This window comes from Mytilus trossulus, chromosome 2 (genome assembly GCF_036588685.1).
Source record: "Mytilus trossulus isolate FHL-02 chromosome 2, PNRI_Mtr1.1.1.hap1, whole genome shotgun sequence".
In the NCBI taxonomy this organism is placed as follows: domain Eukaryota; kingdom Metazoa; phylum Mollusca; class Bivalvia; order Mytilida; family Mytilidae; genus Mytilus; species Mytilus trossulus.
In genome coordinates this window covers 74712499-74726980 of record NC_086374.1, presented here as the reverse complement: position 1 = coordinate 74726980, position 14482 = coordinate 74712499, and the positions used below count along the sequence as shown (strand labels likewise).

The window sequence follows — 14482 nt, the reverse complement described above, 5'->3', positions numbered from 1 at the left end:
TCAACATGGTGCCTTGGATCACAACGAACAGCATTTGTGTTACTTTGTTACATATTAATTGGCTCTGTACTTGTACATCCCATCATTATGTTATTGTGCTATATAATTTTTTCATATTCTTGGCTTTCACTTTTGCTAATATGCTTTGTCTACATGCCTTTTTTGTGTTTCTTTGTTGCACATTTGTTTGTTTATAGCTAGTACTATTATAACACAACGTTGACTGATTTACCCCCATGTTTGACATTTTTACCTACAATGTATTATATAAAAAAGAAGATGTCGTACGCGTATTATTGTCAACGAGACAACTCTCCACAAGAGACCAAATGACACAGAAATTAACAGCTTTAGGTTACCGTTTCTCTGGGTGTTTTTCACTCATAGTTGTCAATATAATGGAATTGTAATGCGACTGTCATACAAGAGAGATGTTTAGCTAGCTATAAAACAAGGTTTAATTCACCATTTTCTACATAAAAAATCCCTGTAAGTAACCAAGTCAGTTATATGACAGTTGTTATTCATGCATTCGTTTTATGTATAAGGGTGTTTGATTTTGTCGTTTTGTCGTTTTTTTGTTATTTAATTATATATAAATTAACTGCATTGTACATGTACATGTATTGAGTTTCAAATATCTAAACACGACAAGAATAAATAGATGATGTTCTATTAGCAATGAGACTAAGAACCAACACAAGGCCAAAATAACAAATAATTTACTAACTAAATTTTCTTATTAGGTCCCTGTATGAGGTTCACCAATGAGCAAAACCCGAAACGCAAAGCTACTACAAAAGAATCAAGATGTATCAAATTGTAAAACCGAGAAAACAAACATCCTAATTCCAGATGATATCAAAAATAGAAACGCAATGATGACCAACGACATAGGTACTTTTATTGTTATTTAAAGAACATGGCATTGCTTTAATTCATATAAACTGATAAATCATATCATTGAAGATATTCCATCCAACCTTACATATATAATGGTAAGTTCTCGTGAACTCGAATAATTACTGCTTGTTTGAACTGTTCAATATTGTTGATCCTGGTTAAAGACATGTTCACAAATTTAAAAAAAAAGTTTCTCTCAGAAGAGTACTCGAACACATTAGGTCACAAAGATATACTGAAATGCAGTCGACTTTAGCGTTTGATAGTGTACTTGGCGCAGTAACTTAGTCTACATTACTTTTATTGTACCATTATCATCAATTGTTTTTTTCGAGCCATATTATCGGTTATAGGCACTGCAGATGCAATAGGTAATCATTTGCAATCGGAAAGATAAACCTGATGTACACGATAGAAAAAAAACACCTGGTCTTACACAAATCTGTAGTAATAAAAGCCGGTAGTATGGTGTGTTAAAGGCTTATATAAAAATATGTTAAAATATAAAAAGAAAATACAAAAGAACATTGACTTCATAGCTTGTGATTCAAAAGAATATGTAGTTTACTTTCAACATTCTGGCTGTGATCTACACAATCGACAAAATGTATCCTCTACTGGCTCTATTTTAAACGAAACGAGGTACATTGTTCTAATAATTTATTTATATATTACAAGAAGTTGTACGTTTTTTTTAAATTGTCATGGAATATATGTTTGTGGCTTTTGTACAAGCATGACCAAGTCTTTGACTTGATTGTGTAAGCGCGTCCAATGTCATTGATGTAGTGGCTGAACTTAAGTGGGTTAGCATCTTTAGCTGTAACGAAAAAGAAATAAAGATTACTACTAGTAATTTTTTGTTATTTAAAGAACATGGCATTGCTTTAATTCATATAAACTGATAAATCATATCATTGAAGATATTCCATCCAACCTTACATATATAATGGTAAGTTCTCGTGAACTCGAATAATTACTGCTTGTTTGAACTGTTCAATATTGTTGATCCTGGTTAAAGACATGTTCACAAATTTAAAAAAAAAAGTTTCTCTCAGAAGAGTACTCGAACACATTAGGTCACAAAGATATACTGAAATGCAGTCGACTTTAGCGTTTGATAGTGTACTTGGCGCAGTAACTTAGTCTACATTACTTTTATTGTACCATTATCATCAATTGTTTTTTTCGAGCCATATTATCGGTTATAGGCACTGCAGATGCAATAGGTAATCATTTGCAATCGGAAAGATAAACCTGATGTACACGATAGAAAAAAAACACCTGGTCTTACACAAATCTGTAGTAATAAAAGCCGGTAGTATGGTGTGTTAAAGGCTTATATAATTGAGTTGAGATGATTTTTGTTCGAAAAGCTGTTCCTGAATTCTCTTCAGCAAGGCACATCAAAACCAATTACAGAGAACATGCTGAATACTTGTTTCATTAATGAAAACCAATATTCAGAGGTTTTAGTTTAAACATATTTTATTTGCGTAAATGTGCAAAAGGGATGAGAGGTTGTCGTTAGTTCATGTCTGTTATGCATGTATTTGTTTTTCATGAATTGGTGTTATAAATTAGGCAGTAAGTTTTCTCGTTTGAATTGTTTCACATTAAGTTGGACATGTCGGGGCCTCTTATAGCCGACTATACGGTATGGAATTTTCTCATTGTTAAAGGCCGAATGGTTGCCTATAATTGCTTGTATCCTCTTCGTTTGAACTCCGGTGGATGGTGGTTTCATTGAAAATAACACCGAAATTCCTTTTTTTCTTTATGAAAATGAAAATCATGAAGATCTAAAAAAAAGTTGCAAAGTAACAAAATTAGAACATTATGCTAACCTTATATTGACCTTTAGATGTCTTTTTCTTTTAGGGGTTTGTTATATTATGAAAGTTACTGATATATTATACCCCAGATCTAGACTAGTGTCCTTTAATTATATTTATGATAATCTCTATACATAAGGGATTACTTATTTAGATGGTGGAAATTTAATAGTCTCTGTTGGTGGCAGATATTAACTAGTCTCCACAACTTTGAACGGTTTGGGAGATTGAATGACATGTTTAGTAAGGGTCCTATTTTACTGATTGTGAATTAATTTACTGTAGTTTTATATTGTTGTATCACTGAAGTCGACTGCAAATTTAATCTTATTTATATTAATTTCAGTACAAAACAGTCATACAAACCTCAAGTCTGGTCTTTCCATCTACTGTATGTACTTGTTGCTGTTCGTCTTGTGATAGGTTCATTATGTAACATGTAATTCCATGTTGGTAGATATTTACCATGCCAAGCATATGCTTAAATTGATTTAAATTATTTTCATAATAATTTTGACAAAATCATCCTAATATTCTTAAGTAATTTATACAGTAATCTTGACGAATTCAAGACGATATAACGGTATTTAATTTATTAATGATCATGACATTGTAACATTTTCTTATGTTAAACAAAATAAAAACAGTTTTGACTTTCATAACAAAAGTATTAATTCTTTCACTTAATAAAGAGTTTGGTGATTTAGCCTTCAATTTGACACCTGTGTAAAAGAAGGGCAAAGGAATTAGGTAGATTCGAGTACTGATATAAGATAAGCGCCAAACAACCAGAAATTGTAACATTTAATTGAATTGTGTTTTGCATTCTAAAAGATATTCGTCATGCAAGATAAAGATAAAACATTTCTTTTTTGTCAAATAGCAAATTAAAATATCATAAAATACTTACACTCATACTATCATAATAAAATCTATAGTTGTCCATTTCATTTTGATGTGGCTTTTTTGTTGTTGTCAATCCATAGCTGGCCTACAATAAACCAATCGAAAAAAATTATAAATTCATTGTAAACTAGATGTATTTGTTTTATCCGATTAGTTACAAATAAGAAATTCCTGAACCAAATTTATTGTTCGAACAAACGGCATTTATTGAGACCCATTGATCACTAATGCACTTTAATATAAAAATACACCAACAGCTCTCATGAGAAGTGCACATTCTTAATTCGGACTTTTTGAGGAAAAGAGCGAACTAAATCGACATTCTAGTCGATATACTTGTAGCAGTAGTGTTTTGTTTTGTCGATTCTTTTTATTTATCTGTATACGCTTGCATATCAAAACTCTTAAATTTTACTCAAGTTTGCTTAAGTAACCTTTAAATTCTCCCTCGCCCTGCTCGTCCGAATTTAAAGCATTTAATCTCTAAATTCAATAGGCTATAAACAAGACAAACACAGATATAGGATGAGTTGCTCGCAGTAACATCTTATTTTCTCTTACGATACAATATTTTATTTTACTTTATTGTACATAATTCTTCAATTGAAACAATATATAAACACATGACATATAACATTGCTTCTCTTTCGCATCGTTTCTTTTCCCCCGGTTTATGCCTCCATCGCCTGTACGTACAATAAACATAGCAGCAACTGCACATATGAATATAGTCCCTAGTGTAAACAGTGTATAACTTGCATGTTTTATTTGATATACCTTCCCAATTTATTTCTTGATATTAAATGCATGAAATATTAAGTTGGGGGATGTAATTACATGTCAAAAAAATTTTGGTGCTGAATCTTTATGTTAAGTAGTGAATCGGTCCAGTTCTAAAAGGTCAAATTTTATCACGTCTGAAGCTGTCAAACTGAATTTTACACCCCCTTAACACAGAATTGTCAATATTTTGAGTTAGAGCTGGTAGAAGTTTCTATAATTTTGATATTATTTGTCTCACTGGTAGTACACTACACTGTAAAAAGCTTTTTGAGAAAGAGCAGGTGCGATTTTTTTAATTTGAATTTATTGTCTAAAAGAAATGCACTACGAAATAACTGTGTTCTCGGGCCATATACCTATGTGACCAACTTCAATCCGACGTAGCTGCGAGCACCTTCGATACTAATACATTTAAATCCCAAACTTCATATAGTACCTTTAAACCCCACCAATAAAAACCGTTAAAACTTTCATCGTGCCTTTTGCACCTAACATCAAACTTATAAATAGTACATGCTGTTACAAAACCAGTACCCGAACTAGTTATACTAGTTTCCATCTATAAATAATAACTACAAATAGCAAACGGGAAAACCCCTATTTCAAACGAAATAAAATACATTGATTGGTATGTTTTTTTAATTAATTTTCACCTATGAAGGCAATTTGCTGGGTTTTACCTCAATGCACTAACATAGTTAAATTAAGAAATTGTATTTATTGAATTGTATTGTAGATAATTCACATTTAGACAAAAGAGAGGCTAAAGATACCAGAGGGAAATTCAAACTCATACTTAAAAACAAACTGGATCATGCAGTTCTTCACCTTTGGTTGACCTTCCAAAGGAATATAGAACGGATTTATGATTATGCAGAATTTCTTCTTCCGATGTGTCGTGAGAGTTTCAAAGTGATTCGTCTTTACCTAATTCATGTATCAAGTACTAACAGTATATGTTATGTGATTTCCTATGTTGTTTGTGCTTTATCTGCAGGAACAACAACACATTTGTCATGCATGTGGGACAAGCGTTTTTTTTCAACATGTTATGTAATTTGTCTTCATTGTTTCTCGATGCCTAACGATCAGGAAATCTAACTCTTATACAACCGCTTCAGAAGTGATATGGCTCCTTCTTCCTAAGTTTTTAAGTTGTTCAATTAGATTTTGATTTTTACAATCTCCTGTTTGTTGATATCGAAACTTTCATATTTATCGTTCATTTGGTAGATTGATAGCTAGTTACTTTTATAGAGGAAAGTTTACAATTACTGATATAATTTTACAGAAAAAAGGCATTATCAACACGAATAAATGTTTCATCTTAACTTATCGTATAAAAATAAAAAATATTTTTACCTCAAACAGAACAAATACAAGCAATAATGCACTCAACAAATTTCTTGACATGTTGAAAGGACGTCGTCTAATGAAAATGTGACAAGAGAATTCAAACATGTGTTCAATACATTATAAAGCTGAAATCTATAAGATAACACAATTCGTGTATGTCAACTCCAAATTCAAACATTTGGAAACCACCTTTATTCACATGGTCAGACCAATTTTCTAGATAGCGAATATTAAGACTTCATATTTTGTTATAATAATTGTTATTTCCGTCATTTCCAACAGAATGCAAAACGAAAAGTAGAATTAACTTTTAATGTGAATCATTTGGTGTATCGAACACCCAGTCATTTATTTCTTTTTGAATGAGATATGAACAAAAATAAATTGATGATTTTTTTATACTGTAAGGTGAATATCTATACAAAATTTCTGTTTAGAAATGTAAATATAATTTATTTTTACATACAGTGATTTCCCATGTGAAATAAGTCGGACATTTTTACACTTCTGAAGTCACACAACAATGGGTGCCGATGACGTTGCATTAAACACGAATTGAAAATGCGTAGAAACGAAATAGTTCCTTGTATGTTAATCTGAATATTTTGAAAGAATTCGATCAGTGATATTTTAGATGATAAAAGAGATAAATTCGTTATTTTTTGGATTTTAGTTTAACGATACAGAGTTGTATGCAAACTTTTAGCAAAATATGTGACAGTACATTTACTGTTAATTGACCCATAGATGTATGATCCCTCGTTATAACATCTATGATTGACCTTAAGCTGGGGTCACACATTCACGATTTTTACTACCGTCCTTGAAAGGACCATTCCCGATTAAACAAAATTAAAAGTCTGATCAAGATCCTGTGAATCGTGGATGGAAATTCAAACTTAAATTAAAATTTGCAAAACAAATAATTTGATCACGACAACAATCAGATAGTGTTCAGGAAGCGTCGATATTCAACCGTTTCTAAGCGAATTAGTCCCGATAATCCCGTTCTGAATCAGCATCTAATCCGATTTGTATTTTTCGACAGGTAAAATTCGACCGAGTCTGTCACGACTGCGTCCCGACTCTACCGAATTTAATCCGACAAAGATCAGACAGTGACCAGACAGTGAACCGACGCTGACGGAAGTTATCCGTTCGAAAACTGTCGGCATATTCGGGGTGATCAGGTACTGTCGGAACGTAATCCTATCATGATCCGCTATATCGCATTGCAAACGGCTTTGTCTGGTCTCAGTCGTATTGTATTCTGTAATTGTCGGGACTCGGACGTGGGTATCATTGACGAATTTCGTCTTAATAACGGGACTGTTTCGGAGCGGTTTCGGCAAAAAAACGGTTCGCAATCGACAAGATCTGGATGCAATCTGGACTCAATCGGCAGAAAGACAACTATGAAAAATTACTCCAGATCATTTCCGTTCCACAGGACACCGTCCAGAATACACAAGACATTGTTCGGAATTCGATCCGATACAGCAGAATCTGTCACGACATAGCCACGATAGAAATCCGACTAGACAAAATCGTGAATGCTGTTGATTAAAATATACTCCATTCCAGGACCTTTTGTTTTCCAAATAATTAATATTACCAATAATTGATAAATACAGTTCGACGGGTTCAAACAGAATGATTTGAAAGCAGAGAAAAACGGTGTATCGTATAATCGGCATGACTTTAACATATGGCCACCGAAAGCTCTTTTTTTGAGAGCCCAGGTGGTCGTGTGGTCTAGCGGGACGGCTGCAGTGCAGGCGATTTGGTGTCACGATATCACAGAAGCATGGGTTCGAATCCCGGCGAGGGAAGAACCAAAAATTTGCGAAAGCAAATTTACAGATCTAACATTGTTGGGTTGATGTTTAGACGAGTTGTATATACATTATGTACACAGCCATGTATCACCATCATTGATGGCGATCCGATGGATACATCTGTTGTAGGGTTGTCACTGACTCAGACGTACTTATGAATATAATTATTTTCTGTGACTGTATCTTACATTAATTTGTAGGATCCTTTACTATAGATAATTTAGCTGATCTGTAACAATAACATCTTCATGCCTTATATATCATGTACTGTAGTACGCCGCTAGATTAAAACTGACGTGGAAAGGTAACATATGGCCACCGAAAGCTCTTTTTTTGAGAGCCCAGGTGGTCGTGTGGTCTAGCGGGACGGCTGCAGTGCAGGCGATTTGGTGTCACGATATCACAGAAGCATGGGTTCGAATCCCGGCGAGGGAAGAACCAAAAATTTGCGAAAGCAAATTTACAGATCTAACATTGTTGGGTTGATGTTTAGACGAGTTGTATATACATTATGTACACAGCCATGTATCACCATCATTGATGGCGATCCGATGGATACATCTGTTGTAGGGTTGTCACTGACTCAGACGTACTTATGAATATAATTATTTTCTGTGACTGTATCTTACATTAATTTGTAGGATCCTTTACTATAGATAATTTAGCTGATCTGTAACAATAACATCTTCATGCCTTATATATCATGTACTGTAGTACGCCGCTAGATTAAAACTGACGTGGAAAGGTAACATATGGCCACCGAAAGCTCTTTTTTTGAGAGCCCAGGTGGTCGTGTGGTCTAGCGGGACGGCTGCAGTGCAGGCGATTTGGTGTCACGATATCACAGAAGCATGGGTTCGAATCCCGGCGAGGGAAGAACCAAAAATTTGCGAAAGCAAATTTACAGATCTAACATTGTTGGGTTGATGTTTAGACGAGTTGTATATATATATATATACACGAGTCTAAATTGAAAACTACGTTCAAACCTTTGATTGCGTTGGATAAAAACCGCAATTTTTATACGTGTGCATGAAAACAAATTTCGTTGTAGAAAGGTATAAAAACAGCACAAACAACATTTCCCAAAAGATAAAAAAAGTGAAAAAGTATATTTAAACAAAACGCATTTGACTAACAGGTCGAACAACTGATGTTCTTTAACCCTGCTGACTGCCATTGGCGATTGCCAAATAAAATTGATCACAAGATGTAACAAAATGGATCTTAATATAAATTTAATACTAAACGGAAAACAATAATTGTGTGGCCAAGATGTTATGCCACAATCAAAAGGTGTCAATATATTTTTTGTGTACACCAGATCCGGATTTCGACAATAAATGTCTCTTCAGTATTGTAGGGGTCGAAACGGTATTTGGAAGGCCATATAAAAAGTATCCTCAATTTAGAAGTACCCTCAATTTAGATAAACTCTTGAATTTTAAGAGTCAATATAGGATGAACGGATCATATAAACTGGGGGGAAAATATGATACAAGCCCAAACAAAAAAATATAAACGAGTCTAAATTGAAAACTACGTTCAAACCTTTGATTGCGTTGGATAAAAACCGCAATTTTTATACGTGTGCATGCAAACAAATTTCGTTGTAGAAGGGTATAAAACAGCACGTTGATAAATATACGTCTGAGTCAGTGACAACTCTACAACAGATTTATCCATCGGATCACCAGCAATGATGGTGATACATGGCTGTGTACAATATGTATATACAACTCGTCTTAACATCAACCCAACAATGTTAGATCTGTAAATTTGCTGATGGTGATACGTGGCTGTGTACAATATGTATATACAACTCGTCAGGCTAAACATCAACCCAACAATGTTACTAGATCTGTAAATTTGCTAATTTATAGTCTAAAGATTTGCACAACGGTACTGATATAAGGTGTTATTAAACGAAAATGTTGTTATAAAATCGTGTTGACAAATATTTCGGCTCAACAAATGGCCTTCTTCTTGTGTCACAAGTTTTAACAATACTGATACATACTGTATAAGGTGTGAAAATAGATCAGTAATAATCGTCATATATATATATATATATACATAAAGTCTCTGAATGATTGTATAATAAAAACTATAAAACAAATTCCCATACGTTTCGGCCATTACGGCCTTCTTTAGTTTTTCGGCTTCTTTAGTTTTTCTGTAAGTTTCTGTCCCAAATACTCTTTCTATGGCGGTAACTTTTAAATTTGTTATTGAATGATTGTTCTGAATGAAATGGTTTTTTCGGCAAAAAAACGGTTCGCAATCGACAAGATCTTACGGCTTCTTTAGTTTTTCTGTAAGTTTCTGTCCCAAATACTCTTTCTATGGCGGTAACTTTTAAATTTGTTATTGAATGATTGTTCTGAATGAAATGTTTTTTTCGGCAAAAAAACGGTTCGCAATCGACAAGATCTGGATGCAATCTGGACTCAATCGGCAGAAAGACAACTATGAAAAATTACTCCAGATCATTTCCGTTCCACAGGACATTTTACGATATGTTATAGATTTCTATCGTGGCTATGTCGTGACAGATTCTGCTGTATCGGATCGAATTCCGAACAATGTCTTGTGTATTCTGGACGGTGTCCTGTGGAACGGAAATGATCTGGAGTAATTTTTCATAGTTGTCTTTCTGCCGATTGAGTCCAGATTGCATCCAGATCTTGTCGATTGCGAACCGTTTTTTTGCCGAAAAAAACATTTCATTCAGAACAATCATTCAATAACAAATTTAAAAGTTACCGCCATAGAAAGAGTATTTGGGACAGAAACTTACAGAAAAACTAAAGAAGCCTTTTGGATAAAAAAATTAAAAACTCTAGAACCTGAAGGACTCAACACAATGTATGAACGATGATAAATATATTTATATTGAAAAACGCGGCAAATGAACGTCATAAAAGTTATTATAACGTAATGTATCCAAGTGATGTAATTGTTGTTTCAATGTTGTAATTTATTCCAATGAAGAAGGCCGTAATGGCCGAAACGTATGGGAATTTGTTTTATAGTTTTTATTATATATATATATATATGACGATACCCACATACAATGTACTAGTATGGCATATAAACATCTTAGTATGTAAGATATCTATGTCGTGGAACAAAACATTTGCGTAAGCGATCCTATTCGTCAGACGGACATTTTAACAAACTTTGAAAATATATCCAATGCACACACAAAAAGAACAAAGATGTTTTACATGTAACTGTTTTTCATTTTAAATTGAATGACTTTTTCGAAAGGACTGCAAATCATTCTATGACAATTATTTTTCTGTTTTTTTTCTGTGTTGTAATTAAGAACTAGAAAGTAATTTCCCACACGATAGAAACTAAACTATAACATCGCTTTAAAATAAAGTATAATATTTCCAACTAAATTATATTTTAATGCATCTCCAGTTGATCATTGAAAAAAAAAATATTTTAAAATTGAAATCATAAAAAATATTGCATTTGTACATTTTACGATATGTTATGGAAAATGCTCGGCAGTACTGAGGGGATTGATTGCATGCATTATTACATCCTGCTCTATTCAAAATGTGAAAGTTGAGGCTGACATGCAATGTATGTCTTAAATGGTATACATGTTCCTTGTAAAGCTAGACACGCTATTTTTTGTTGTTGTATTAACTATAACAATCGAGTTTTTTTTTCTAACTGGAATTAACTTTTTTGTTAAAATATTTCAACTCTCCCCCTCACAGACACACTTAAATAATATTATGTCCCATATGAAACTTGCATCAATATGAAATAATACATAACATATTATAATAATGTTGTAAGGCTTGACCCAAGGAAAGTCGGTATATTGCCTTATCTAAGATAGGAAAGTAGGTCTTACGTAGAGTGAAGAGTTCTGATGACTTCACGTTTTCACTCATATATAACGTTATCTATTCCTTGACATCGGTCTAGTTTTATAGTTTTCAACATGAAGTTCTTGGCTTGTGTAATCGCTTTGGTTTTTGCAGTTTTTGTAAGTATTACATGTTTTAATAATAACCAATATGAGAGAAACATATATGATGTGGTCAAGAAATCTTAAAAATTTATGTCAATATTTTAAACCAACGTCATACGATGCAATTTTGGAAAAGAAGGAATAAATGTACAGGCGACAACTGTTCCTTGAAATAGGAAGAATTACCAAAACTTTACAATAATATTAACTTCAATCACATGATTTTCTCAAAACAGATGAAAGAACAAACAAAGTGAGTTCAAGAAAACAATTATTGTGAGTACTAGTAGTAGTAGGAGGCGCCTAAATGCTGGCTATAATAGATATAGGAACATGTGGTATGAGTGCCAATGAGACAACTCTCCATCCAAATAACAATTTATGAAAGTAAACCATTATAGGTCAAGGTACGGCCTTCAACACGGAGCCTTGGCTCACATCGAACAGCAAGCTATAAAGGGTCCCAAAATTACTAATGTTAAACCATTCAAACGGGAACATGCATAAATTGAGACCAATGAGATCTCATAAACATGTTTAACCCCGCCGCATATTTGCGCATATCTTAAGTCAGGAGCCTCTGATCTTTGTTAGTCTTGTATTATTTAAATTTTAGTTTCTTGTGTACGATTTGGAAATTAGTATGGCGTTCATTATCACTGAACTAGTATATATCTGTTTAGGGGCCAGCTGAAGGACACGTCCGGGTACGGGAATTTCTCGGTACATTGAAGACCTGTTGGTGACCTTCTGTTGTTGTTTATTTGTATGGTCGGGTTGTTGTCTTTTTGATACATTCCCATTTCCATTCTTAATTTTATATTTTGTTGTCGTTGATGTTTTAGTTAAAGAAGCCATGCAAGTATTAGTACTAACATTGAAATTTTCTTTACAGTCAGTAACAGATGCAATGACCACTATGATGACCCATACACACCATTCAACACGTGAACCATATGAAAAAGACAGTCTAGCCTTTTACTTCGATGACACTTCGGTAAGATATCAGTCATTGTGTATAATTCGAAAACTCGAAAACAAAATTGTTATAATCGGAATACGAGTATAGTCTTTTTCCTCATCTAGTATGAATTAAACGTGTTATGCATCTTTGTTCATTACGTCAGATCCCCAAGGGTGACAAGGGTATAGAAAAAAATGTCTCTTTTGCGCTCTTCCGTCTTTCAGTAAAACCCTGACCAAAGATTGGTGTACTTTTTGCTGTGCGGGTTGCAAAGAACCATGTCCGGTCAGAATGTCGTGTATATAGAGTGTTACGCTCTCTGTACATTAATAATCACCCGAAAACTCTTTAAGAGGACCGTAGGTGGCCTGTTGCAGAATAGGAATTAGTTCTTATCCAATATATCCTCATCTTCCCCATTAACACCATATACTCATTTTATTGTTAGTATGTTCTCGTTTTGAAGCGTTCAACAATCAATCAATGTCGACCTTTACAACAGTCTTGATTTTTGTATAAATGATATCCTTACTTATAATATTTATGAATGAAATAATATTTTCTATTTAGAATGTTGCAACGATAGTTCCAGTGTCTCGTAACGTAGTCCCAAGTATGCATATATCCATCTAGGTATAACTTCAATTCAAACAAACTGATTAAAATGTGCTTTGTGGAAATTCTTCTAAGCTTTATACTTAAAGTTCTGAAAAAAGAAGCAGTACATACTTTTTACCCTGTTACTACTTCATGAATATAATTTATATTTACAGAACTATTTGATACTTAAAACAAAGGGTTACTGCTACTTCATGGCTTTGACTTTTGCTGAGCAACACATGGTACACAATCCCGATGGCATGAGAAGAATAGAGGTATATAGAATTCATCTTTTTTTTTTATTCTTCTAAATTTGACGGCTGATAAAAAAATTAAATGATGTTTTATCTGTTAAATAGATGACGATGACGACGATGATGATGGTTTTTCATTAAGTCGCAAATACTATTATAAGTTGCAATTAGTATTGTGCTTAACCTAGTGACTTAATTAGCCTAGTGAATCAATATATGATATATGGGGTCAGTAAATTCTATATAGGTTGAGAGTGAAGCTCGCGTCAGTCATTCCATATGGGGTGAGAGAGAAGCGTATTTGGTCACTGGCACACTATGTAACAAATTTATCTTACTGACTATCTTAACGTGTGGTATTTAGACTATCGACTTATCAAAGTGATCAAGGCTTCAATACCGGTTGTATTAAGAACCTACTTCCATTGGTCTATACAAAAACAAATGACAACAATAACAACTTGTTAGCTTTAAATGTATGTTATGAATTTATTTCATTCGTTTATCAACAACTTCTTTGTCTGTTAAACCCTTTTAGGTTTTAGCTCAACGACGTGTTGTTGTTATAGGATAGTTGTGTCGGTAGTTTTTTTCGGATGTATTACAGTATTTTGTTTTTTCAAAATGGCCTTTTTTTACAAAGACATGCACTTATCTACAGTTTTATATCTCAAATATGTTAACTAGTGTACTTTCTTTCTGCCTGTATCAGCTTTTATGTATTCTTTTAGTATTTTTGCAAAATTACATTGCTGCAAATGCTGAAACTATTCACATAGTGGTCATATTCAAACGCCAGTAACGTTTTTGTATTTTCAATCCTAAAGTGAATTGGTTGATGAGAAACACTTAAACAAATATACTTTTTCATCGATGTTAATTTTGTTTTGTTTTTTTCAGACTCAGATGTTCCATTTTATGACCTCTGCTACTCACACGGCAATGACTGGAGGCGATCATGCCCATGTTTCCCACTACGTCTACAATAAGCACTGCGCTCATGAACATATGATTAAACTTGTACAATAAAACACACAACATTT

General features: G+C 33.4%; 2 protein-coding genes across 2 annotated transcripts; one reads left to right on the top strand and one right to left on the bottom strand.

The window, feature by feature from the left end:
* Nucleotides 1–1546: 1546 nt before the first annotated feature.
* On the bottom strand, nt 1547–5937 carry LOC134705414 (uncharacterized). Its single transcript, XM_063564151.1, has 4 exons — nt 5790–5937; nt 3649–3729; nt 3105–3218; nt 1547–1723 (listed from the first exon to the last, which is right to left on the bottom strand). Exons 1-4 carry the CDS (start codon nt 5886–5888, stop codon nt 1598–1600), a joined length of 420 nt encoding a protein of 139 aa, XP_063420221.1. The 5' UTR covers nt 5889–5937; the 3' UTR covers nt 1547–1597.
* Nucleotides 5938–11477: 5540 nt separating this feature from the next.
* On the top strand, nt 11478–14482 carry LOC134705413 (uncharacterized). Its single transcript, XM_063564150.1, has 4 exons — nt 11478–11636; nt 12517–12618; nt 13359–13460; nt 14340–14482. Exons 1-4 carry the CDS (start codon nt 11592–11594, stop codon nt 14466–14468), a joined length of 378 nt encoding a protein of 125 aa, XP_063420220.1. The 5' UTR covers nt 11478–11591; the 3' UTR covers nt 14469–14482.

Coding starts and splice junctions, on each gene's coding strand:
- LOC134705414 (XM_063564151.1), bottom strand. CDS start 5,888: ATGTTTGAATTCTCTTGTCACATTTTCATTAGACGACGTCCTTTCAAC. Junction 3,730..5,789: donor TTGTATTTGTTCTGTTTGAG/GTAAAAATATTT, acceptor GGTTTATTGTAG/GCCAGCTATGGATTGACAAC. Junction 3,219..3,648: donor TTTATTATGATAGTATGAGT/GTAAGTATTTTA, acceptor AATCAATTTAAG/CATATGCTTGGCATGGTAAA.
- LOC134705413 (XM_063564150.1), top strand. CDS start 11,592: ATGAAGTTCTTGGCTTGTGTAATCGCTTTGGTTTTTGCAGTTTTT. Junction 12,619..13,358: donor TTTACTTCGATGACACTTCG/GTAAGATATCAG, acceptor TTATATTTACAG/AACTATTTGATACTTAAAAC. Junction 13,461..14,339: donor ATGGCATGAGAAGAATAGAG/GTATATAGAATT, acceptor TGTTTTTTTCAG/ACTCAGATGTTCCATTTTAT.